The following is a 26,860-nucleotide window of genomic DNA, read 5'->3' as shown; positions in this document are numbered from 1 at the left end:
GTTCAACATCTGTCTCTCCTGTGAGTGTTTCTCCCCCTCGAGGGAGTTCACTCATAGAGACTCCTCTTCGGAAGACTGCTGCGGCGTACGGTCAGCTTGCTGATCCAACGACCCCTAGAGGGCGTCTTCGTCGAAAAGCTCGCCTTCCACTTTGCCTTAGAAGTCTCCCTTCACCATCGGCTCTTCTGCTTCGTTGTCGCAGCCTTCACCTGCAGAGGAGTCTCCGCTGCAGTCATCTTCTGGCCCTCGACCTTCGACCGTGCCTGGACCTGTTACTAGTCCTCTGACTTCAGTCCTGGACCTCTCTGCAGATGGTTCGTGATCTCCATCGGTGGATGCTCGCCCTTCCAAAGGGTACATCCCGGTTCCTGATCAACCATCCAACAGACCTGCCAACTTTCCATCACCGTTCCTGTTCCCAGTAAAGCCTCTTGAGGCCTTACCGAAGTGCGCAGCTGCGCACCATCGCCCTTCAACTTGCCAACCTCCTGCAGTGCACCAGCAGCCTGTCAGCACCAGCCTGCTCGTCAGCGCTCTACAATGTTTGGCGCGCCCCTTCACCTGCTCACCCTCATTGACGGCAGCTGCAACATGCGCCCACGCGCCAGTACTCTCCTGCGCACCAGCGCTCTCCTGCGCGCCAACACTCTCGTGCGCGCTAGCGCTCTCCCCCGCATCAACAGTCGCCTGCGCATCATCGAGCTTCTGCGCACCAGCATTCTCATGCGCACCAGCGCTCTCCTACGCGCCATCACTCCCCTGTGCGCATGCGCCATTATTCGCCTACGCGCGAGCGCCATCCTTTGCCCATGCGTACGCGCCATATCTCTCCTGCGCGCCAGATCTCGCCTGCACCCTCGCCCACGCGCCAGCACTCTCCCGCACCAACACTCGTCCGCGCGCCAGCACTGCACTCGGTCAGGTCACCATCGCCTCACTCCCCTCCCCGCAAACGCCTTTCAGAATGCCCATTGGGAAAAGGGGAACAGGCTTCTGCAGAGGGGTTCAGGATCCCCAAACTGCCTCCTTCTAAGGCGGATCCACCTTTAAAGGAAACTCCTCGCAGGGATTCAGGGGATCTGTCTGACAGTGTATCGGTCAGTCATCAGCCATGGTTCAGTCAGTGCCTTAGTCAGAGCTGTAGCGCAGGCCTTAAATCTTGCCCTGTCTGGCCGCTCATCGGAGCAGCCTATAGCTCCAGACTCTCGACACAGAACCATGGCTTCTTCCCACCCCCTGAAGAGGAAAAGAGGAGACTCTGACGTGGTCATTTCCTCGAGGGTAAAACTGACTCTGGTCAGGCCATCAAGGCTAGTCCCGCCTGTATCTTTCCCGGGATACTCTCTCACCTCACCTTTGCCAAGGGAGTCGCGTGGGGAAAGGACCTCCTCCATTCCACCGTCGGAGGAAGCCTCCCCTCACGCAGAGAGTTCCCTATCAGAGATCAGGAAGGACACGACATCCAGGCCTTCGATGTTGGAGTCCTACCTCCTTCCTTAGAAGGAGCCTAAAGACTCCAAGACTTTGCCAAAGTCCTTTACGAGGAAAACGAAGACGGAGACAGCCAGCCACTCAAGGGATGTCCGCGACCCACCCCGGAAAGAGCTCTCGGGGTTGGAAGATGGAGACTTCGCTGCAAGTCCAACGTCGGAAGGAGAGCAAAAAGAGTCAGAACATGCATTCTGGCAGGTCCTGACTCTTATAGAGGTTCTCAACGGGTTCACTAGCCCAGAGATCCCCCCTTGGGAGAGCAAGGACATGGTCTTAGACCGTGTCTTTGGCACCCAGAAGCCCTCAAAGACCAGTGCAGCCCTGCCTTGGTCTCAAGGGTTGAAGGGTGCCAGGGCTAAGATCGCCCTACAGCTCTCCGAGTATGCCTCCTCCCAACGTTCCGGCTCTACCAACAAGCTCCTCCCACCTCTCGTGTCCAACAGAGGAGGTACTTCGAGAGCCTGGAGGAGCCCAGTCCAGCTCTTCCTCTCCACCAGTCTTTGGAAGAGCTCACTAACGAAGTCTCTCTAGAGAGAGAGACTCCAGCTAGCAGGTCTCGTTCTTGGTGGCCAAGATCCTTAATCAGGAAAAGGTCATGAAGTATGCTATGCAGGCTACTTCGTGGCTGGATATCTGGTAAGGGACCTTGGGAATCCTGGTGCGAACTGAGGATTTCTCCAAGGAATGTACCAGGAAGGCAATGGAGACTTTCCTTCTCTCGGGCAATCGCACGATCGAGTTTCTCGCCTACCAAGTTTCGAACTTGTGGGCGAATACCATCTTGAAACGTCGAGACGCAGTGTCAGAGAGATTCCACCAACAAGTCCCCAACGTCGAGATAGCTAGGCTCAGACATTTCTCTCTAGAGGGAGCCCACCTGTTTGAGCCTAAGGACGTGGAACATGCTGCTGATAGATGGAGGAATTCGTATCAGGACTTCCTCCTCCATAGGGCTTTGACATCCAAGCCCTATAAACCTCTAGCTCCTCAGCAGCCCCGTCCAACCAAGACCACGACGACCAAATCAGCAGTGAAGACAATGGTGTCTAAGAAGCTCTTTCCTGCCAAGGACAGGAAAGGCACTAAGTCCTCCAGGGGAGGGAAGAATCCTAGAGGGAGCAGCCGAGGCCGCAAACGCTAGGATAGGTACTCCCCCTGCTTCTCCACCAGTGGGGGGATGCCTACAAAGTTGCTCGGACAGGTGGAAGCAACTCGGGGCCGAACCCTGGACAATCTCCATGATTCTTCTAGGGTATCGCGTCCCGTTCATAACATCTCTCCCTCCCCTGACCAAGAATCCAGTGTCGATAGACTCCTTTGCCATGGGATCAGCAAAAGGTCCGGCCCTTCGGGCAGAAGTCCGGATCCTGTTGACGAAGGGCGCTCCCCAGGAGGTCCTCGATGGGTCCCTAGGCTTCTTCAGTCGACTCTTTCTTGTGAGAAGGGCGTCTGGAGGCTGGAGACCAGTCATTGACCTCTCGGCCCTGAACAAGTTTGTCAAGCAAACTCCGTTCAGCATGGAGATGGCAGACACGGTCAGACTAGCGGTAAGACCACAGGACTTCATGTGTACACTGGACCTAAAGGACGCGTACTTCAAGATCCCAGTCCTTCCGTCTTCAAGGAAGTACTTAAGATTCAGACTAGACAACAGGAAATACCAGTTCAAGGTGCTGTGCTTCGGTCTTTCCACAGCGCCTCAAGTTTTCACCAGAGTGTTCGCCCTAGTGTCATCTTGGGCACACAGGATTGTCATCTGTCTTCTCTGCTATCTGGACGACTGGCTAATCCTAGCAGACTCGGTGTCAACCCTTCTTCAACACCGAGACAAACTTCTGAGACTTTGCCAGGATCTGGGGATCATGGTAAATCTCGAGAAGTCATCCCTGCTTCCTACACAAAGACTGGTATACACAGGCATGATAATAGACACCAATCTCCACAAAGTCTTCCCATCAGATGACAGAATAGCAAGGCTGAGGAAGGTCACCAGACCCTTCCTCAGAGGAGAAGAACTTCCAGCCCAGACGTGGTTACGTCTCCTCAGTCACCTTTCATCACTGGCCCGTCTAGTTCCCAATGGTTGCCTCAGGATGAGATCCCCTTACATCCGGATCCCCATGGGATCAGCGGAACTGACGGACCTCGAGTTGTAGGTGGCAGACGAGAATCTACGAAAGGGAGTGGATCTTCTCGTCCTCCCCCCGGAATTGATGCTGTTCTCAGACGCTTTAAAAAAAGGGTGGGGGCCTGCGTGCTGCACCACACGACCTCAGGCATCTGGTCAGAGTCAGAAGAGTACCTCCACATAAATCTCCTAAGAGATTAAGGCCGTCTTTCTGGCCCTTCAACAGTTCCAACAGTTCCTGACGGGCCACTCATTGGTGGTGATGAGTGACAACACCACAGTAGTGGCTTACATCAACAAGCAAGAAGGTACTTTTTTGCAGCACCTATCCCATCTAGCAGTAGAGATACTGAGATGGGCCGAGATCCACTCGATACCACTATCGGCACACTTCATTCCTGGCAAAAGGAATGTGCTCGCCGACAACCTGAGCAGAGCATCTCAGATAGTGAGTACCGAGTGGTCTTTGGATCATCTAGTAGCCAACAAAGTCCTGACTTTGTGGGGTTCTCCGACAGTGGACCTCTTTGCAACGGCCCTGAACTTCAGGCTCCCGTTGTATTGCTCCCCAGTCCCAGACCCCAAGGCTCTCTGGCAAGATGCATTCCAACAATGGTGGGACAACATCGACGTTTATGCCTTTCCCCCATTCTGTCTGATGAGGAGGGTACTCAACAAGACCAGAACATCGGTCAACCTTTCAATGACCCTCATAGCTCCGCTATGGCATCACGCAGAATGGTTTCCGGACTTTCTGCAACTCCTAACGTAGCCACCAAGAGAACTCCCTCCACGACACGATCTACTCAAACAACCACATGCCAACATATTCCACAAAGCCGTAGCTTCGCTACGACTTACATGCCTGGAGACTATCCAGCATCTCCTCTCTCAGAGAAGATTTTCGCAATAAGTTGCGGTCAGGATGTCTGGACACCTGCGAAAGTCATCAGCTGCAGTCTACCAGGCAAAGTGGAAAATCTGTGGTTGGTGTCGTGAGGGGTATCTCTCCTCTCGATGCCACTATTCCAGCAATAGTGGAGTTACTCGTATATTTGCGTGAAGAAATGCGCCTGTCAGTCTCGGCGGTAAAAGGCTATTTCTCAGCCTTAAGCCTCGCCTTTAGACTGAAAGGAATGGACATTTCTTCATCGCTAGAACTTTCCTTACTCATACGGAGTTATGAACTTACCTGTCCTCAATCTGAAGTGAGACCTCCCCCATGGAATGTGGTTCGAGTTCTCAGGTCTCTTAAGAGACCTCCCTATGAACCATTATGCCAGGCAAGAGATCGCCACCTAACTTGGAAGACGGTGTTCCTGCTAGCTTTGGCTTCGGCTAAACGAGTCAGTGAACTTCATGGTCTCTCATACGACATTGCCCATTCAAGGGGATGGGGAGAGGTAACGTTCAGATTCGTCCCTGAGTTAATTGCCAAGACTCAGAACCCGGGAGTAGCGGATCCACGATTCGACTCCTGGATTTCGAGTCTTCGTTCTGTAACAGATGACCCTGATCATCTCTTACTCTGTCCAGTGAGGAGTTTGAGGCTGTACTTTAAAAGAACAGCTGCAGCCCGTCCTCGTGTGCCTGCACTCTTCGTCAGCACAGGAAGGACCAAGAGGAGGGTCACCAAGAACACAATACAGTATCAGCATGGATTCGCAAGGTCATAGACCATGCTCTGAATCCAGACCATCCTCCTTCACGTCGCCCCAGAGCTCATGATGTTAGGGGCATAGCTATGTCCCTGGCATTCAAGAGAAACTTCTCAGTGACGCAGGTTCTTCAGGCTGGGGTGTGGAAACGTCAAACTACGCTCACATTCCACTTCCTGCAAGACGTGACCCACAGGAGACTTGATACGTTTTCTATCGGTCCTGTGGTGGCTGCACAACATCTGGTTTAAGACCTCAAGCTCCTTATTGGACAAGTAGCAGAAGGTTGAGGGCGTTGTTACCCGGTTTTAGTCTGCGTAAATGAAAAGGTTTGACTGGCTCTTATTCTTTTCTTCATCCTCCCCTCTCTCAGGGAAAGCAGCATTCTGGGTTCTCTGCACAAGCTGACCTCAAACCATTGCAGGTAAACCATGCTCCCTTGTGTACCTAGTATTAAAACTAATACTGTTGCGTCCCCATACCCTGGGGGGGTGGTATTGGGAAGGTCTTGGTTACAACAGTTTTTCCTTCTAAAAGACTCGGAATAACTTTGCCTGGACGGTCACACTTCTATATATCTCAACACACAGCTTGCGTAGGCCGTGGACCTTGCGTAGCAAGGTTTTAGCGAGGTGCAGGGACTCCTTATTTTTGAGTACTGACATACTCAGATTAGGAACCCCCGGGTAAAGTCAAAAGCCAGATTGGCAGGGACGTCCACCCTTCCTAATAGGTGAATCACCCCTAATAAATAGCGTGGTTTGTATTCCAGTTACGGAACAAATGACAAATTCGTAGATAATTTGTATTTTTCCTAACTATAGAAACCTTAGCTATTTATACAAACTTGCCCGACAGCCCTATCCCCCTTGAAGTCCTACCTCCAAGCAAAGTGAGCTAAATCACAGGTGTGAGTGGGAGCGGTAGCAAGCTACCCCCCCTACCCCCCCGCTAACTAGCGGTGGGGGTAGTTAACCCTTGCTAAACTTTCATGGCTCATCATTTCAGCTATGCCGAAAGTAATACCTCTAATAAATAGCTAAGGTTTGTATAGTTAGGAAAAATGCAAATTATCTACGAATTTGTCAATTTTTTGGTATAAAAACATGTAGTATGTTGTCAGTAGATTCATTTTACAAATATGTGATTATCTAGAGTTCATTTTCAACAGCTGGTTTTTGTAATTACTTAATATCTTGATAGTGATTTGTAATGACTTTCTCTTTGTTTGTACAGTATATGCAACCAATTTCTTTGTAGTAATAAAACATATATATGTTGTCATTTAAACTAAGATACAGTATTATACTTTTTTTACCAGGCACTACAGATGTCCAAGATCCGGAGAAAAGTAATGAGGACTTGAGCGAAGAAGAGTTATTCCAGCAAGCCAAGGAATTTATTGTGATGAATGATGAAATTATAGAAAATATGGCACTATTGCAAGAAAAGAAAGAAAAATTAAGAGAGGTAACAGACAACTTGAAAAAAACTGTTGAAAGTGTGAAAAAGCAAGCTTTAGTTGCAATTGATGCCTATGAAAATAGAGTATAGTAAGTGCAACCCAAACCTTTTTAGTGTTTTAAACTTCTTTGTAAAGTTTTATATTTATTGACCATATAAAGATGCTATACTACATTTTCTTGACACTTTACGTAGGGGCATGTGCTCTTTGAGTTAACACTTCAAGTGCACATTATCAAATGAAGTGTAATCACACACAACTGAAACTTGGTTTTACTAAGCGTTATTAAAGTTATATAGAGTAGTAATTTTCTTATGAAAACTCAGAAAATAACTACCGGTACAACACCCATGTGTTTTCATCTAAGTCCAAATGTTATTTATAGGACTGGATTTAATCCACTCCATTTGCAGTAGGATGCCATTCATAGCAATGATTTGAGTGAATGCAATATGAGCAGTTCAGGTCTTAAGAAAGCTATGATTTTATAGTGTTGTACTGTAATTCAGACACAGCATACAATGCTCTTCTTTGGTACAAAGCAGTTGAGGTCCCTTGTTAGAAAACCAATCAATTACAGTACTACTGTACTGCATGAGAATTTCTTTGCTTTCTTAGGTACATTTATTTTTATTATCTAGATTCTCCTTCATTAAATAACTTGTAGCTTTGTAAGTAATTTTTAGAGAGTATCGTGCTTAGAATCATGGGTTTTGTTTATAAGCAATATGCTCATTCATTCATACTTTGTGCATATACTGCAAACCACATTAGTGCAGCATGAGAAAGGATTTAAATGTATGGTTATATTTCATATGCAAAGACCTATCTTGATAACCTGTCAAATGGTTCATTTTAGAAATGAAAGATGGTGCAGTACATTTTATCAATTATTCCTGACCTTTTAGTTATTAGTAAGTTTGTAGCACAATTATTAACATGATTATTTTCTTAATAGAGTAGGTATTTCTTATTCCTATCATAAATGTAACCAATATTATTTATGAAAAGCAGCCAAATTTTACCTAAATAACAATTACATTCTCGGAAAAAGCAGTTGAATCAAGAATCATCTGCAAAAGAGATGTATAGTAGACAAAGTCACAAACCAGCCAGTACTCCCAAGGGGAGTAATGCTGTCAGTGCGTTATAAGCATTACTGAAGGGTCTGCAACATTTTCTTGGACCCTAATTTCACTGACTTTTTAGCCTTCCAACCATTACACCTTGGTATGAATGACCTCCCAAGGCCCAGCACTAGGCCATATGACCAAAATTCTATATATCTTTTAAAGCTAACCAACCAGTATTTGTCTGTAAAGACATAAAATACTGTATCTCTTTTGGGGATAGTTTTCATAAAATAAAAAACATCTTATTAGTTAGTAATAAAGTTTATTTCAGTTTAATAACATAATGCTCTCAGCAACCCGTGATATATACTGGCTATGTTTAGATAATGGATTAATTTTGAAATAAAAGTACAAACAAACATACTAATTCCATTTTATATTAATATTCAAATTACGATTTCAAAGTAAATGGCAAATAAAGGAGTCTGCCACTGTACATGTCTTTACTCTCCTTTTCAAAAGCGAAATATTGTAACCACTTGCTTGTACCAATGACTATCTTCATCTTTGACATTTTTGTTATACTGTATTCACTGAAATATAATTGACACCTAATGACCAAGCAACATAGAATAAGCTTCTTACTGTACTGCATAATGTTCTAGCAAATGAAATTCATCTAGAGTAAATATTTCTTTTACAAATGAAAAAGCCAGTTTCTCGGAAAACTAGAAAATAAAATCTCTAATGACTTTGTAACTTCAATTTACAATATATACAGTACATTATGATACTAAGTAAACAATAGAATTTTATGCAGGAAGTCCTATATAGGGGGTTCTTCAATGCCTAATTCCTGTCGCAACTCTGCCAATGATTGATCCCATCTTTTTTCAAAATAAACATTCATCAATAGCTTTGAAGATTTTCCAACTCTAATTGCCCAAGGAAGGTAAGTGGAGAGATACTTCTGGCGTTGTTTAGGCTTGAAACGTAAAGGACCGAATATAGCTCCACCTACACACATTGGTAATCCAGTTTGGATCCCCTCAACCCATTTAACTGTCACTTCACCCAACATGTTAGTTGGCATTCCAAGAACCGTATGAAATAGATCATGAGCCTCACGGTACCTCTGCATAATGTAGGCTAACTCAGGATCGTCTACGAACTGCACAGGGAGTCTCGAGTCAGGAGTGACTTGATTGTCATCCAAAAATTTAATATACGCATGTCCCAGAGTTCCTTCGGGAAGTCTGGAAAGTTCATTTAAATCCAATAAAGAACTGTTGATTCTAGGTTTATCAAGTAAAATTTTCTGTCCTTCGGTATCTTGAATCATCTTTGAAAAAAGTTTTGAAAGTGCATCGTAACCAGTTGTTTCACCTAAAACTGCAACCATGTCAGCACGACGAGGGTCTAAGATTGCCGCAGTAGCAGCGCCTACAGATAAGATTACTTTCTGAAAAGCATTTGTTGGTATGTGGTATTTATATAGAGGAGGAGGTTTCTCTTCATTTACATCAATAATTATTTTTGGAGGAGGCTTGAATGTTGAATCTACTCTTCCTGATGATGTTGCATACCTTATGGTGTCTAAAATGAAACTTCCGCTGGACGGTTGGTATTTAATGGGTATGTTCCTTGTTTCTTCTGCGACCTTTGTATTGTTAAAAGCTTGTTCTGTGCCTTTAGATGCATTGCCATAATACAAACTCACCCTTCGTAGTCCTGTAAAAAAATAAATAAGTAATTAGCTTCATATTTAAATCATATTAAATACAGATTAAAAGAATAAATAAATACCCTTACAGTACAATATATAAAATTCATCAGTAAAGAAAGTTTAAATTTAAAAAAAAACTACCAATAGACAAATTTAAATTGTTACCAAAAAGATATTCTCTATCATGATATATAGTTTGCCTTTTACCTGTCAGGTGATCTGAGAGTGGAAGGTGGAAAAAATGATATCTTGTATAAGTACTGCAAGCCTTGACTAAACAAGTCTGACCTACATCCCATTGATCCATACTCATGGCCAGCTAATTACTCTTCCCCTGTACTGTATTCTTTTGGATGCCCCCTTCCACAACAAAAAGGGAAAACAATTTAATAACCTCCTAAAATGCTAATGGAATATTCCAAATATCTTTGAAGATAACTCTTAAACATTCCTCTTGTTGCTTAAGAATAACCATACTGCCCAATAATGTGCCATCAGTTAATCATTTCTACAGTTTGGTCTAATCTTGAGATATCCTGTACTCTATTAAAAATTCTGCCAAATCACAGTATTTAGCATTTTTCAGTGCATAACAGACCACTGATCCAGACAATCAAGTACCAAGTTATTTAATAACTAGGGTTTTGTGTATTATAACTTCAGATGGCAAATTTTAACTTTAAATCTAAATCTAAGTGGGAATCTTTTCACTTTAAATGTCCTATCAACATTTTTTTACAATATTTTGAAATGATGCATAATTTTTATGTTCAGACCTTACAGATACTTGGTTCAATGGGGAAGCAGTTCTAATATTGGGGATGTGATGAAAAAAGAAACATGTAGTAAGTGTCCAGTCTCCTCATCCTGACATTTACCTATACAGTCAGTCCATGCTTTATGCTGGTTTATACTTTGCGGTCTCACTAGATTGTGACACAGAGAACGTAATACCTATTAAATAAAAAATCAGATATTCGCAATAAAAAATCTCGCAGTGCGTCAATTTCAAATAGCACGAGCTATTTTGCACTGGGCTTGCTTTGCGCCACTTCCCCCTTTTTCCGCCCAGCTCATTCCAGCTCTTGCTGAGCTGACTTGGCCACACAGCCCTCACTCTTGCTCTGTCTCTTCTATCATGTACATCTCCCGCATCATCCCAGCTTATGTGTTTTGCCAGACTTGCCATGCCTTGCCTTTGCTACAAGATCATAAGTACCGTATATACTCGCGTAACATGTGAGCTTTGAAGACTAATTTTGAAGCTAAATTTAAGGAGGTCGCATCATACATCGAGATATAAAATTAGCATAAGCCCTCTTGGACTAGGCTATGTCGTTATTCAAACTGTATACCCATTTACTGCTATAAAAAATTACAGCTATATGTAAAATAAACCGGATTTGGATTAAAATGGTGTAATATTCACATTTCAGTGTCATATTTGTAAATAAAAACTGAAAATTATAAACTTTTCCAATACTTTGACAAAAAAGACAAGTTATGTATGGTTTTATCTATTAAGATCTTACTTGACACTTCACTCATAAAGCCATCGTTTACAACTGGCATCTTAGTGCTGAGCATATATTGAGGTTAAGGGGCAAAATGCATAGTATATGTAACGACCTTCCCAGCGTAATAGCGATGGATTATTTGTTTATTAGTCTTTTATTACTTTTTTACTATATTTCTTCACTGAATGTAAATAACGCACAATAAAATTTAAGGCACGGGTGTTAGTATTTATCAAACTAATGTAAACCCATGATGAGTTAGGGGCCGAGCTTGCAAGAGAATGAAAATGCGTTATCACATGGAACATAATGCAAATGACTAGCTTCAAGAGAATCAACAAAATGAAATGCCAACTTCCAAATTAAAAATTATGTTGCTTAAGAGTGCTTGCTCTGCTTTAGTGAGAGGAGGGATATAAGGATCCATACTACCTGGTTGGTCTTCTACCTTGCAATCTGGATGACTAAAAGAGTGAATAGGGATGCAGAATTGCAAGGGTTTGGCAGAAGAAACATCTAATTTTCAATATTAAACTTACCCGATAATCATGTAGCTGTCAACTCCGTTGCCCGACAGAATTCTATGGAGGGATACGCCAGCTATCACAATACTAGAAGGGGGTGTACTTACCAGCGCCACCTGTGGCCAGGTACTCAATCATTTGTTGTTGACACCTCCTCAATTATTCCTCTGTCGTGCTTCCGGCTAGACGTTCTGGGATACGCTTATGGTCTTCGAGTTTATTCACGGATATTTGGTGAAGTATTCTCTCAGATTAACGGCTGTCGCTTTACTGGAATCCTTCTTATATTAGCTAGATAGCTTTTATATAATACTGATATAACGGTTAACGAATTTTGCTTGTTTTTGGATCACCCTTTGACTAACTCTTTGAAACAAGATGTCTGACGTTTCGCAAGCCCCCTCCCATAGACGATGTAGGTCTTGCAATAGGCGTATTCCGAAGGCCTCGGTAGATCCTCACACCGCTTGTTCTGACTGTAGGGACAGGCCCTGTCTATTAGAAAATCGATGTGAGGAATGCGCCGGACTTTCGGAATTGGAATTTGTCCGTCTTTTAAAATATTCATCTAAGTTAGAGAGAGGTAGAGTTAGGAGAAGTTCTTCTCACTCTTCTATGTTTTCCTCACCTCATGATCCCCTTCCTTTTCCTACCCCTGTAGTGGCTACCCCCGAACCTACTGTGTGCCCTCCGCCTGATATGTCAGTTGTTTTGCGTGCTATTCAGGCTTTAGGCGATAAAGTAGAATCAGTGGTAAGTGACCATAAGTCTCTGATGGCCGAAGTTAAAGAACTGAAGGTCAAGAGTGCAGTGGGTGGAATTAGTGCCAGTGCTGTGACGAGTGCTAGTGTCGGTGCAGTGCCAAGTGCTAGTGGTGCCAGTGTGGTGCGTGAGGATTTTTCTGTGCGAGCCAGTCGTCCTCCCAGTCCGGGACCTCTTGCAAGCTCCCATGCCCAGGGGAGAAGCAATGTCGAAGGGCTTAAGGGTTCGACAGGCCTTGTTAGGCGCACAGAACTATCCTCGGTGGTTGCGGGCGTGTCTTCCTTAGACCGTCACTCCCACCTGCAGACGATTGAGCCCGTCTTATTCTCGTCCGCTGATCAACTAGCAGGAAAGAAACGTTGGTCTCAGGTCTCGAGACCGCTTAAACGTAGAGTCCAGTCCGCGAGTGCTCAGCCAGGTTGCAGTCATTGGCTCAGCTCTGACTCGCCTCAGTCATCTGTCGACTGTACTCCGCCCAAGAGGAGTAAGGTTCTGCCAAAACAGAGCCCGACTGTGACTTTACCTCAGTCTGTTATCGTTTCTGCCGATCCCAAGTGGACCCTGCTTCAGTCCATGCAAGCTCAGCTTTCGGACTTGATGCGTGAGTGTCGGGCCGAGAGTGTTGCACCTCCTCCTCCGCCTACACTCCCTCCGCCTGTTCTCGCTCCGCCTGTGCTCGCCCCGCCTGCACTTGCTCCGCCTGGTCGCAGCACCATCTGCCAGGCGTACGATGTTGAGCCACTTTCGGAGTTCGCTGTTCCCAGTGGTGTTCAGCCTCAGCCTTCTTTAAGGCAACCTTTGCTTTGGGATCAGGAGAGTTATTCCACTCTTCCTCCGCCTCCCCTTGCTGCTCCACCAGTGGTGCAACTCTCGGTTGGGGTACAACAACCTCTCCCCTCCGTGAGTCTGTCTGCTCAGCCATCGCTGCAGCGAGCTCAACCCTCCTCAAGGCAAGCTCCTCTACACCCTGGACTTGCGCCTCAGGAGCCTCAGCTTGCGAGAACTTTACCTTGTTCTGCGCAGCCTCAACCTCATCATGCTCCGCTCATCTCACAGGAACAGGAACGGACTACTCCGCCTCCGTCCTCCGCTCAGCTTGTACAATCCTTGGGTTCAACCTCTCTTGCTAGGAGTCAACCTCCTTCACCCATGCGCCTGCCTTCTGCTTCGTCTGTTGTTCAGCCTTTGCAGTCTGAGCCTCAGGTTTTCCCTCAACAGTTACTGGAAGAGGAAACCACTGTTATTGTTCCTACCCGTTCTGACTCTGCGGTTCAGCATTCTGGTCCGATCGCTTCGCTACCCTCTGCTGATGAGGTGTCGGATGATGAGGAGGCACACCTTGATCCCTCATCAGACGTGGACGAATCTAAGCTTTCTCCATTGTCGATTGATTTTCGTAAGGTCTTGGCTCTACTCAGGGAGATTTACCCAGACCACTTCGTCTCTGCTATTCCCCGCTCTCCACCATCTGAGTTTTCGCTGGGCGTACAACAAGCTAAGTCCAACTATACTAAGCTTGTCCTAGCTAGATCCTCCAAGAGGGCTTTAAGGATCTTAGGGGAGTGGCTGCAGTCTAAACAACACCTTGGCAAGACTTCCTTCATGTTCCCTCCAACGAAGCTCGCTTCGAAAGGTTGCGTTTGGTATGCCACAGGGGAAGCACCAGGCTTAGGAGTACCTGCCTCTGCCCAGGCTGACTTCTCAAGTCTGGTGGACTCGCCTCGGAGAACTGCTATGAGACGCTCGAAGGTTTGTTGGACCTTCTCAGACCTGGATCATTTTCTGAAAGGGTTGTTCAGAGCATTTGAAATGTTCAACTTTCTCGACTGGTGCCTGGGAGCCCTCAGCAAGAAAACCTCTCCTGCGGACAAAGATTCTGCCATGCTAATAATGTCCTGCATGGATAAGGCCATCAGAGATGGATCGGGTGAGCTAGCGTCGTTATTTGTATCAGGGGTGTTGAAGAAAAGGGAACAACTGTGTACCTTCCTTTCCGCCAGCATTACACCTTGCCAACGGTCACAACTCCTTTTTGCTCCACTCTCAAAGTTCCTCTTTCCCGAGGAGCTAGTTAAGGACTTGTCTGCTGCCCTGATACAAAAGGACACGCACGATCTTGTAGCCTCATCGGCTCGTAAGTCTAAGGTTGCCACCTCAGTCCCCAAGACTTATCGCTCCCCAGTGGCTGATACCCCGGCTTCGAGGTTCATACCGCCCTTTCGTGGTAGAGCCCCCAGCCGAGGAAGCTCCCGTCCAGACTCTCACAGGAGCAAGTCTAGGAAAGGATCCAGGACATCTAAGGGAAAGAACTGACTCTCAGATTCTCCAGACAACAGTAGGAGCCAGACTCAAGATCTTCTGGCGAGCCTGGGAGAAGAGAGGTGCAGACGCACAGTCTGTCAGTTGGCTGAGGTGCGGTTACAGGATTCCATTCTGCCTCAAACCACCTCTGACCACATCGCCCATCAACCTCTCTCCCAACTACAAAGAAGAGGACAAGAGGCTAGCATTGCAACAGGAGGTGTCGCTACTTGTGCAGAAGAAGGCAGTGGTTATAGTCCGGGACCATCAATCCCCGGGCTTCTACAACCGTCTCTTTCTTGTGGCCAAGAAGACAGGAGGTTGGAGACCGGTGCTGGACGTCAGCTCTCTCAACGAGTATGTCACCAAGCAGACGTTCACGATGGAGACGACCAAGTCGGTCTTAGCAGCGGTCAGACAGGAGGACTGGATGGTCTCGTTGGACTTGAAAGATGCATACTTTCACGTTCCCATTCATCCAGACTCCCAACCTTTCCTGAGATTCGTTTTCGGAAAGGTTGTCTATCAGTTCCAAGCCCTGTGTTTTGGCCTAAGCACAGCTCCTATGGTCTTTACTCATCTGATGAGGAATGTAGCGAAATTCCTACACTTATCGAACATCAGAGCCTCCCTCTACCTAGACGACTGGCTGTTGAGAGCCTCCACGAGTCGTCGTTGTCTGGAGAACCTCAATTGGACTTTAGACTTAATCAGAGACCTAGGTCTATTAGTCAATATAGAGAAATCTCAACTCATTCCCTCCCAATCCATTGTGTACCTGGGAATGGAGATTCAGAGTCAGGGTTTTCGGGCTTTTCCATCGGCCCCCAGGATAAACCAAGCCCTAGAGTGCATCATGAGCATGCTGAAGAGGAGCAATTGCTCAGTGAGACAGTGGATGAGTCTCACAGGGACCCTCTCATCACTGGCCCTGTTTGTCGAGCTAGGAAGACTCCACCTCCGCCCTCTTCAATTCCATCTTGCTGCTCATTGGGACAAGGGCTCGACTCTAGAAGCAGTCTCTATCCCTATCAACCAAGAGATGAAGACCACTCTCCTGTGGTGGAAGCACAATCTCCTTCTCAAGGAGGGTCTATCATTGGCCATCCAGACCCCCAATCTTCATCTCTTCTCAGATGCATCGGACTCGGGCTGGGGTGCGACCTTGGACGGACGGGAATGCTCAGGAGTATGGAACAAGGAACAAGGATTACTCCACATCAACTGCAAGGAACTGTTAGCAGTTCATCTAGCCCTGTTGAACTTCAAGTCCCTCCTGCTAGGCAAAGTGGTGGAGGTGAATTCAGACAACACCACAGCCTTGGCTTACATCTCCAAGCAAGGAGGGACCCATTCGAGGAGCCTTTACGAGATCGCAAGGGACCTCCTCATTTGGTCAAGAGGTCTAAACCTCACTCTGGTCACGAGGTTCATCCAGGGCGATATGAATGTTTCAGCGGATCGCCTCAGCAGAAGGAATCAGGTCATTCCCACGGAATGGACCCTCCACAAGAGTGTGTGCAACAGACTTTGGACCTTGTGGGGTCAACCTACCATAGATCTGTTTGCCACCTCCATAACCAAGAGACTTCCGCTTTATTGTTCCCCTGTTCCAGACCCTGCAGCGGTTCATGTGGATGCTTTTCTTCTGAACTGGTCCCATCTCGACCTGTACGCATTCCCTCCGTTCAAGATAATAAACAAAGTTCTGCAGAAATTCGTCTCGCACGAAGGGACACGGCTGACGCTGGTTGCTCCCCTTTGGCCTGCAAGAGAATGGTACACAGAGGTACTTCAATGGCTAGTCGACTTCCCCAGGACTCTACCTCTAAGAGTGGACCTTCTACGTCAACCACACGTAGACAGGTTGCATCCAAACCTCCACGCTCTTCGGCTGACTGCCTTCAGACTGTCGAAAGATTCGCTAGAGCTAGAGGCTTTTCGAAGGAGGCAGCCAGTGCGATGGCCAGAGCTAGAAGAGTTTCCACTCGTAGAGTCTACCAGTCTAAGTGGGAGGTCTTCCGAAGCTGGTGTAGAGCCAATTCAATTTCCTCTACCAATACCTCTGTGATCCAAATAGCTGACTTCCTTCTACATCTTAGGAATGAGAGATCCCTTTCAACACCTACGATTAAAGGATATAGGAGCATGTTGGCCTCAGTTCTCCGCCACAGGGGTTTGGACCTGTCTTCCAACAAGGACCTTCAAGACATTCTCAAGTCTTTTGAGACGTCTAAAGAACGTCGTCTTTCCACTCCAGGCTGGAATCTAGACGTAGTCTTAAGGTTCCTTATGACATCTAGGTTCGAACCTCTCCAGTCAGCTTCCTTCAAGGATCTTACCCTCAAGACTGCTTTTCTCGTTTGCCTTGCAACAGCTAAGAGAGTCAGTGAGGTTCATGCCTTCAGCAAGAACATTGGTTTCACAACCGAATCTGCAACATGTTCTTTTCAGCTTGGATTCCTAGCAAAGAACGAGCTTCCTTCACGTCCTTGGCCTAGATCGTTCGAAATACCTAGCCTCTCCAACATGGTAGGTAACGAACTAGAGAGAGTTCTTTGCCCTGTCAGAGCTCTCAAATATTATCTGAAGAGGTCTAAACCAATTCGAGGACAGTCAGAAGCCTTATGGTGTGCCATCAAGAAACCCTCGAGACCCATGTCCAAGAATGGGCTTTCGTACTATATAAGGCTTCTGATCAGAGAAGCACATTCTCACTTAAAGGAGGAAGACCTTGCATTGCTGAAGGTAAGGACCCACGAAGTAAGAGCTGTAGCTACTTCGTTGGCCTTTAATAAAAACCGTTCTCTGCAGAGCATAATGGATGCAACCTATTGGAGGAGCAAGTCAGTGTTTGCATCATTTTATCTGAAAGATGTCCAGTCTCTTTACGAGAACTGCTACACCCTGGGACCATTCGTAGCAGCGAGTGCAGTAGTAGGTGAGGGCTCAGCCACTACATTCCCTTAATCCCATAACCTTTTTTTTAACCTTTCTCTTGAATACTTTTATTGTTGTTTTTTATGGTTGTTACGGTAGGCTAAGAAGCCTTCCGCATCCTTGGATTTGGCGGGTGGTCTATTCATTCTTGAGAAGCGCCTGGGTTAAAGGTTTGGTAGAGGTCCTTTAGTAGGGGTTGCAACCCCGTGTACTTTGGCACCTTTGGGTTGATTCAGCCTCCAAGAGGAACGCTGCGCTCAGTAAGGAAGACGAGCTTTAAATAAAGAGGCAGAGTAACGGTTCTATTCGACTTCCTTACCAGGTACTTATTATTTCATTGTTATTTGAGATAACTGTTATATGAAATATGGGATACTTAGCTATCCTTTAATCTTGTACACTGGTTTTCACCCACCTCCCTGGGTGTGAATCAGCTACATGATTATCGGGTAAGTTTAATATTGAAAAATGTTATTTTTATTAATAAAATAAATTTTTGAATATACTTACCCGATAATCATGATTTAATCGACCCTCCCTTTCCTCCCCAGAGAGAACCAGTGGACCGAGGAATAATTGAGGAGGTGTCAACAACAAATGATTGAGTACCTGGCCACAGGTGGCGCTGGTAAGTACACCCCCTTCTAGTATTGTGATAGCTGGCGTATCCCTCCATAGAATTCTGTCGGGCAACGGAGTTGACAGCTACATGATTATCGGGTAAGTATATTCAAAAATTTATTTTATTAATAAAAATAACATATTACTGTAATTAAAGAATTTGAGACTCTACAAGAGGAACTACTCTGTTAGATGACCGATAAGTCTTACACAAGTCGTACTGACTTGTGTAAGACTTATCTCAGCGTTATAGAATGTTTAGAGACTACGAGGAACTCGACTCTGATAGGCAACTGATGTGTCTTACACAAGACAGCATACCTCTGCATTATACTGTGGAATGCTTAAGGACTAAACGGGAACTTGAATTGCTAGTTGTTCCGTAACCGAAATACAAACCACGCTATTTACAAAGGGTATTACTTTTAGCGTAGCTGAAATGGCGAGCCATTAGAATTTAACGAGGGTGTATTACCCCCGCGCTAGTTAGCGGGGGGGTAGGGGAGTGGTAGCTAGCTACCCCTCCTCCCCCTCACACACAGGTGAATACTCACTTTCACTTTTGGCTCGGACTGTGACAGACGTGTCTGTCTTGGTCCTCGCTTGGCAGCCATTGTCTGTTTTGTCTTTACTTAATCGCTTACTTTTCTTTTACTCAATATATATGTAAACATGTTTTCATGTTTGTATATATATTTGAGTATAGAAATAAGTAAGTTTCCTTTTCAGATGTGTGTGTGTAGTGTACGATATCTACGTGGAGGCCTCGGCAGTTAGGCCACCACGGCCTAATTTTATGGGTTGCGATCGAGTTTGACTTCGGTCTTTCTCTCTCTCTCTCTCTTGAGGTCGTTCACCCTTTTACTATGTTTTACTACGCCCTTGTAGCTTCCTTCCCGTGTGGGTGGGGTTGCTACGCCGTACATTTTGTCTCAATTAGTTTATGGATCTAATTGTAGTTGTTAATTTTTCAGCTTGTAGAACGATTCCTTTCGGGGTTTTCGTTTTTTCTTTAGTGTTCATTCATTTTTAAATTACATAATTACATAGTTACATAATTATAATTGTTATAATTCTGTTTTGGTTACAGCTCTCCTTCCGCGAGTGTAAGTGGTTGTGAGGGCACGTGCCTGTTGTGTAATTCTTGTTCCTTTTCCTCGGGATTCCTCTTCGGAGCCTTCCCGGGGGAATGAATGTGTACTAATATTATTTGTTTTATTTTTTTTTACAGTTACCGATCTAGTTCGTTTCTGTAATATAGCAACGGTGTGAGCTGTCTGGTTGAGTCCTGGGGATTCGGCTGTTGCTGCCTCCCCCCTTGTATTGTCGTCAGGGGCGTGTCTCCTTCTACTGGTAGTACTCCCGTGTCGACGGACAGCTCTCCAGTTCATTTTAGAACAGTCAGGAGGCTTGCCTCCTTGGGCGGATAACTTTCCTTCCGAGGGAAGTTTTTTCCTGTCCAGGCTTGAGCTTTTCCTCTTTTGGGGGGTTCTTCTCTTGCCTTTTTTTCGTGCGACTATGCTCTTGGTGCTGAGCGGTCGCACCTGCAGTTTCGCTCAAGGGGCTGGGCAACTGCAGGAGCTCCTCTTCGGAGGATTGCCCCTCTTAGGTCACTGGCTGACCAGTCTCTTCCACGAAGTGTTTCTCTTTCGTTCGCGAGAGAGTACACTCATAGAGACTCCTCTTCGGAGGTTTCTTCTGTTGCTGTTGGCCTCCCTCGCCGTAAGGCCCTCCGTCCGCCTCGTCGTAAGGGCCTCTCATCTCCCTATAAGGGTGCTTGAGGCGCCTTTTTGAATCTCCGTTTGCAGCCTACAACTTCTTTTTCTCGATCTTCCGTCTTGGTGCAGATGGACAGCAGTCTAATCTCGTCTTCCGACGGGCAACGGTCTTCCCGACGGACAACGGTCTTCCCGACGGACAGCGGTCTTCCGACGGACATCAGTCTCCCGGCGGACAACGATCCCTTCGGGGCAAAGGGTTGCCCCCACGGGGGTTCTTCCCTTGCGTGTCAGGGTTTCCCTGCGCGCCCTTCTGTTCGTCAGCGCTCTCCTGTTCGTCAGCGCTTTCAAGATGATCTTCCCTGTGGTTCCTGTTACGTGCCCTGTGCGCCCACGTTCGCCCTCGCGATCTAGAACTTCGGTTCAGGTCGGGGTCAAGGACTCTTCTTCTTTGCGCAGGCTTCCACGCGTAGCCTTCTGCTCGTCAGCGATCATCAGCTCGTCAGCGATCATCAGCTCGTCAGCGATCATCAGCTCGCCAGCGATCGTCAGCTCGTCAGCGATCATCAGCTCGCCAGCGATCATCAGCTCGCCAGCGATCTCCAGATCGCCCACGTGTGTTACAGCTGGCACACCAACGTTCTCCAACACTTCTGAAGGAACATGGTTCGCCAGCTACTAGCTCAACTGCGGATGCTGATCGCCATCGCGCGACCCTCAACTGCAGATGCTGACCGCCATCGCGCGACCCTCAACTGCAGATGCTGACCGCCATCGCGCGACCCTCAACTGCAGATGCTGACCGCCATCGCGCGACCCTCAACTGCAGCTGCTGACCGCCATCGCGCGACCCTCAACTGCAGATGCTGACCGCCATCGCGCGACCCTCAACTGCAGATGCTGACCGCCATCGCGCGACCCTCAACTGCAGATGCTGCTCGCCATCGCACAACCCTGAACGATTGCCCGCTTACGCATGCTGCTCCTCATCGCACCACCCTGAACGATCGCCCTCCTGCAGATGCTGATCACCATCGCACCCTTTCACGCGATCATTCACCTGCGCATGCTGCTCGCCATCGCACAACCCTGAACGATTGCCCGCTTACGCATGCTGCTCCTCATCGCACAACCCTGAACGATCGCCCTCCTGCAGATGCTGATCACCATCGCACCCTTTCACGCGATCATTCACCTGCGCATGCTGCTCGCCATCGCACAACCCTGAACGATTGGCCGCTTACGCATGCTGCTCCTCATCGCACCACCCTGAACGATCGCCCTCCTGCAGATGCTGATCACCATCGCACCCTTTCACGCGATCATTCACCTGCGCATGCTGCTCGCCATCGCACAACCCTGAACGATTGCCCGCTTACGCATGCTGCTCCTCATCGCACAACCCTGAACGCTCGCCCTCTTGCGGATGCTGATCACCATCGCACCCTATCACGCGATCATTCACCTACACATGCTGCTCGCCATCGCTTACCGCCAGCGATCTTTCTTCACCTACGCGGCAGCACGATCCCTCGCCGTCACGCCCATTCCCCTGCGCGCCCGCGCGATCGCTCGCCTGCGCGCCCGCGCGATCGCTCGCCTCCGCGATCGCTCGCCTGCGCGCCCGCGCGATCGCTCGCCTGCGCGCCCGCGCGATCGCTCGCCGGCGCGCCCGCGCGATCGCTCGCCGGCGCGCCCGCGCGATCGCTCGCCGGCGCGCCCGCGCGACCACTCGCCTGTGCGCCCGCGCGACCATTCGCCTTTGCGCGACCGTTCGCCCTCGCGCGACCATAGTTCGCGGCGAATTCCACAGCCGGTGGTAGCAGCAGGGACGCGTGCTCCTAGGCGGCACTCGGGATCACCTCCATCCAAGCACAGGTTGGTAGTGCAGGATGAAGACAGGTCAGTACAGCATTCTTCCCACCTTCTTTTCAGGCAGGAACCGTCGTGTCCTCTCCAAAGGATCGCCCGATCCCTTTCACCTTAGCGAGGATTTCGGACTCTGTGTCCTTGGAGCAGCAGACATGGTTTGATCCGCTGGCACGGGCGTTAATGAGGGTTATGAAACCAGCACTCACCGGCCAGGGTAACAAACCAGCGGCTGTCTCTCCTACGCTGAAGAGAAAGAGAGGAGTGGACTTCGTGGTGACTTCCCCCAGGGCGAAGTTGGTTCCCAAGAGGTCGGTCTCGAGGGTCCCCTCTCCTGCACGAGTACTCTCCCCTTCTCCCGCCCTGGAAGGATTTTTGGCGGGGGGGCTTTCCGTTGAAGATTTCTCCATCGGACAAGGGGTGACTGCTTACCTCTTCCTCTGGGAGCTTACCAGGTCCTTTCCCTCCTCGGTTACGGCCCGAGGTTTGGTTCAAGGAAGCTACAGGAAGATCAAGGGTACTTTCCTCCTCTCGAGCTCAGGCACCTTGGCCTTTCGTCGTTAAGTATCTACTTGCGGACAAGCTCGATGTTTTACCATCTGGACGCACTGACTGAAGGCTTCCTTCGGGTGTCTCATCTGTGGAGGTCAACAACCTCAGACACCCTTCCATCCTTGAGAAGAGTTTTGTCTTTGCCCAAGGACAGAGACTTAAACATCTGCTGTGCGGAGTAAATCGACTTCCGGTTTCACTCCTCCAAGGCGCTTTCTTCCAGACTCTGCAGGGCTCCAGCTCCCTTTTCTTTCAACCACGTCGGCCTAAGTTATCGGCTACGACAACTGGGACAAGGTGTCCAATTGCAGTTTCCTCCTGTCAGGAACAGATGGCACGGGAGACTCCCCCGGGGGGGCATAGTCCTAAAAGGAGTTCACGAACTCTAGGATTGCAGGTTTTTTCGCTGGGAGGATGCTTAAGGTTACTCATCCGAATGACAGCTTCCCGATGCCCATTCCCGCACAATCTCTGTGAGTAGCCAAGGATATCGCGCCTGCCGTCTCTGTCAGCGAATTCAGTGTCTCTGAACCTCTATGCCATAGCATCAGCAGAGTTGCCCGGTTGGGCAGAATGATCCATACCTTAGGCGAAGGTCTTCCTTAGGATCATCGACGGCTTTACCCCCGGCCCCCTCAGTCGATCCTTTCTTGTAAGGAAGGATCTGAGAGGGGATGTCCATAGTCGACCTCTCAGCCCTGATCAAGTTTGTCGAACAAACTTCGGCCAGCGTAGACCAGCAGAATCGATCAGACTGGTAACGAGGCGACAGGACTCCTTTAACCCTGGATCGGAAGGACGGGTACTTTCAGTTTCCATTCCATCCATCTTCCAGGGTGCTCGTCGAATTCAGCCTAAACTGCAAGTATTCCTGCTTATGATGCAGTGTGGCTATCCCGCCGTGGCATAGCAGGTTTGTTTCCCCAGAGAACTCTCCCTGCCTTCCTCTTGGCCGCTCAGGTGCAGACTTCCGCCTCCTCTGCTGTTTGGAGGGCTGGTCAACTCCGGTAGGCTCGGGTTTCGACCTTCTTCAGCGCCGGGAAAAGCTTCCGAATGCTGACCATGAGTGTGGGCTCATGGTATTTTGCTTGGAGCCTTCTCTTCCTCTGCCTCAACATCTGGAGTATCTGGCCATGATATTGAGTCAACCGCCTTACCACGTTGGAAACCCCGCTTCTCGTCCGTCCAGCGAGGTTAAGCAACGTCGGCACTTGGATGGGTGACCACCTGGGGACGCCAGATTCTGTTACCACATCCTCCGAGCCTTCCTTTCGGTTGACTGTGGCAAGACTGAGGAGAGTCGCAGTACCTGTTCTCAGTCAAGCAGAGTTTTCAGCCCTACCTTGGAACGTTTCCTAGTTCTTCTTTCCTCATTGACCCGTTTATAGTCCGAACGGTCGCCTCAGGATAAGTTCCATGTGGGGCGATCCAAGTTCCGGTGGCTTCAGGCAATGTTTAACCGGACTCCCTGGCCCTATGGGACCAGCGGAACTATTAAACCTGCAATGGGTGTTGACCTATGGAGCCTCTTGATGGTAGTAGATATTCTCGTCCTTTCCCCACATTCTTGATGCGGTTCTCGGACTCGTCAAAGGAAAGGGGGGGGGGCATGTTCCGGTCCAGGCCTATGGTCAAGACCTGAAGGATACCTCTCCATCATTCAGGCAGGCTTAAGGGCCTTAGTCTGGCCCCTCTTCAGTCCTACCGCTCCTGCCAAGTCGCCCCGTTGCGTGTCGACTTCATGCTAACCAGCAGGGGACGCATTTTCACACCTTCACATCTTGCAGTAGAGATACCGGGATGATTGAGATTCTCTCAATTCCACCATCGGCTCTCTCATTCCAGGCAGGGGAATGTTTCTCTCAGACTATCCAAGCAGAGCCTCATAGAGAGAGTGTACCTAGGGGTCTTTGACCTTGGGTAACCAGCAAGTGCTGATCTGGGGGACCTGATCGCGACAGCTTGGAACCTCAAGCTTCCGCTAGTTTTCCCCCCAGTCTCAGACCCCGAGACTCTGGCAAGATGCATTCCGGTGATGGTGGGACAACTTCGACGCCTGCGTCTTCCCTCCTTTTTGTCTGCGGACAATGGGTCTCAACAAAACCAGGTTGTCTGTCAACCTTTCAATGGGAGAGCTCCACTGGGACTATGCGCAGAACGGTTTCTGGACCCTCTGCTTCCCCTGACGGAACTCCCGGGAGAGCTTCTCCCACGGCGCAGGCTACTCAAGCAACCACACTGCGACATCTCTCCCGAACCGGGGCGTCGCTTCGGCTTCATGCCTGGAGACACTACGCTTCCTCCTCTAGAAGAGACAACCCGCTACAGTCGCGGTACGGAGGTCGCGTCATCTGCGATAGTCATCCACAGGGGTCTCCCAGGCAAAGTGAAGAGTCTAAGGTGGTTGGTGCCGTGGGAGATATACCTCTTCCCGTGAGGCCTCTTCTCCAGCAATAACGGTCTTATTGCCTTTCGGCGGGAGGAAACTCCTTTCCGCTCTTGGCAATGAAGCCTGTCGCTCAGCCTTTCCCTGACCTTCAGGCTTAAAGGAATAACTTTTTCCTGCCCGCTGGATCTATTCTCGCTCATGCGAAGCTACGATCGTCCCTGCCCTAGTCGGAGGAAGACCTCCAACTTGGAGCATGGCTCGGACTTTTAGTCCTTTAAGAGATCTTCTCAAGACCCTTTTACGACAGGCCTCGGATTGTATTCCGCCTTGGGTCTTCTGCTCACTCTGGCCACGGCCAGTGTGTAAGCAATCTTCTTGGTCTCTTACTACTCCCCCCCTTTCTAAGGAAGAGGGGAAGGCAACATTCAGGCTCGCTCCTGAGTTGTTGGCTAGACTCAGAATCTGAGGGTCCCGACCCTTCGGTCCGATTCATTCAAGATTTTGAGTCTCCATTCTGTGTCTGATGTCCCAAGACCTTCTCTTTCTTGCCAGTACAGGAATCGAGAGGTTAGCGCTGGGAACAGCTGCAGTTTGGCCTCAGTTGCAGCCGATTTGGGAACACAAGGAGGACATGGGGGGAGAGTCACCAGTACACCTCTTCAGCCCGGACTCAAGGACATTCATCTCGACCTGTCTTCAGACCCTCCCCCGTCACGTCTCCCTACAGCACGATGTTGGATACATCGCAACGTCCCTCGCCTTCGAGTAATACTACTCTGTGACGCAGGTGCTACAAGCTGGAGTCTGGAAGCGTCTGATGACCTTCGCAGCCCGCTTCCTGCAGGGCGTGACCCACAGGAGTCTCGATACGTTTTCTATCGCTCTGTGGTGGCTACACAACAGCTGGTCTAACCTCAGGCTCCTTTTTGGACAGGTAGCAGAAGGTTGAGGGCATTGTTATCAGGTTTTAGTCTGCATGAACGAAAGAAGTATGTCTGGCCCTTACTTCTTTCTTCATCATCCCCTCTACGGGGAAGCAGCATCCTGGTCTCTGCATAGCTGACCTCGAACCTCTGCAGGTAAACCATGCTTCCTTGTGTTCCGAGTATTGAGTCAATACTGTCGCGTCCCCCATACCCTGACGAGGTGGTATTGGGAACGTCCTAACCCAGAGTTCCTTCTGGAACTCCAGGTCAACTGCCTAAGACGGGTCACACTTCTTCCTTCACACACAAGCTTACGTAGGCCACATGGTTCCTTGCGGTGCAAGGAACTTGTGAGGTGCAGGGACTCCTTTTCTCGAGTGCGACTCACTCGGATTCTGAGTCCCCGGGTAAAGCCAAAGCCAGTATGGCTGGGGACTTTCCACCCTTCCTAAGGGATAAGTCACCCTTTGTAAATAGCGTGGTTTGTATTTCGGTTACGGAACAAATGACAAATTCGAAGATAATTTGTATTTTTCCTAACCATACAAACCTTAGCTATTTACACATATTTGCCCGCCAGCCCTGTCCCCCAAGACAAGTCCTACCTCTAAGTGAAAGTGAGTATTCACCTGTGTGTGAGGGGGAGGAGGGGTAGCTAGCTACCACTCCCCTACCCCCCCGCTAACTAGCGCGGGGGTAATACACCCTCGTTAAATTCTAATGGCTCGCCATTTCAGCTACGCTAAAAGTAATACCCTTTGTAAATAGCTAAGGTTTGTATGGTTAGGAAAAATACAAATTATCTTCGAATTTGTCATCTTTTACCTGAATCTGAGTCAACAATTTATTGATTCTATCTATCCACTACAAAGTTGGTGAACTAAGGGGTATAAACAGTCTTGGAAGAACAAGAAGCTTCTGGATATAACTTAATCAACTTATTAGGGTATTTCTCAGCAATAAGATTATATAAGGTTTGAAAAGTCGATACTGTAATTCCTCCAAGGTCTGCCTCCGTGTTTTCTTCCTCTTCATCTTCCTGTAACTGCAGGTTGAATCAAGGTAAAATCAGCTGATTTCCCAGTTTGTTCACCCTATCAAGATTTAGGGGAATCCTATATGTCACGCCATCAACATGTAGTAGTGCTTACTTTAGCGAATGGAGGGATATTAGGATGCAGACTACCAACACTTCTGCCG

General features: G+C 48.1%; 2 protein-coding genes across 2 annotated transcripts in view; one reads left to right on the top strand and one right to left on the bottom strand.

The window, feature by feature from the left end:
• The window catches only part of LOC137647277 (UPF0449 protein C19orf25 homolog), a 37,949-nt gene extending 30,250 nt beyond the window's left edge, over positions 1 to 7,699 (top strand). Inside the window, exon 3 of the mRNA XM_068380674.1 lies at positions 6,599 to 7,699. Coding sequence (XP_068236775.1) covers positions 6,599 to 6,831 — 233 coding nt within the window. The 3' untranslated portion in view covers positions 6,832 to 7,699. The remainder of the gene's footprint in view (positions 1 to 6,598) is intronic.
• Positions 7,700 to 8,163: 464 nt separating this feature from the next.
• LOC137647276 (ubiquinone biosynthesis protein COQ4 homolog, mitochondrial-like) overlaps positions 8,164 to 26,860 on the bottom strand; it is a 30,591-nt gene continuing 11,894 nt past the window's right edge. The window contains exon 2 of the mRNA XM_068380673.1: positions 8,164 to 9,546. Within this exon, the coding sequence (XP_068236774.1) occupies positions 8,642 to 9,546 (905 nt within the window). The 3' untranslated portion in view covers positions 8,164 to 8,641. The remainder of the gene's footprint in view (positions 9,547 to 26,860) is intronic.

Source organism: Palaemon carinicauda, chromosome 9 (assembly GCF_036898095.1).
Source record: "Palaemon carinicauda isolate YSFRI2023 chromosome 9, ASM3689809v2, whole genome shotgun sequence".
Taxonomy (NCBI): domain Eukaryota; kingdom Metazoa; phylum Arthropoda; class Malacostraca; order Decapoda; family Palaemonidae; genus Palaemon; species Palaemon carinicauda.
The sequence above is the reverse complement of the archived record's forward strand: the minus strand, read 5'-3'. Positions and strand labels throughout refer to the sequence as shown.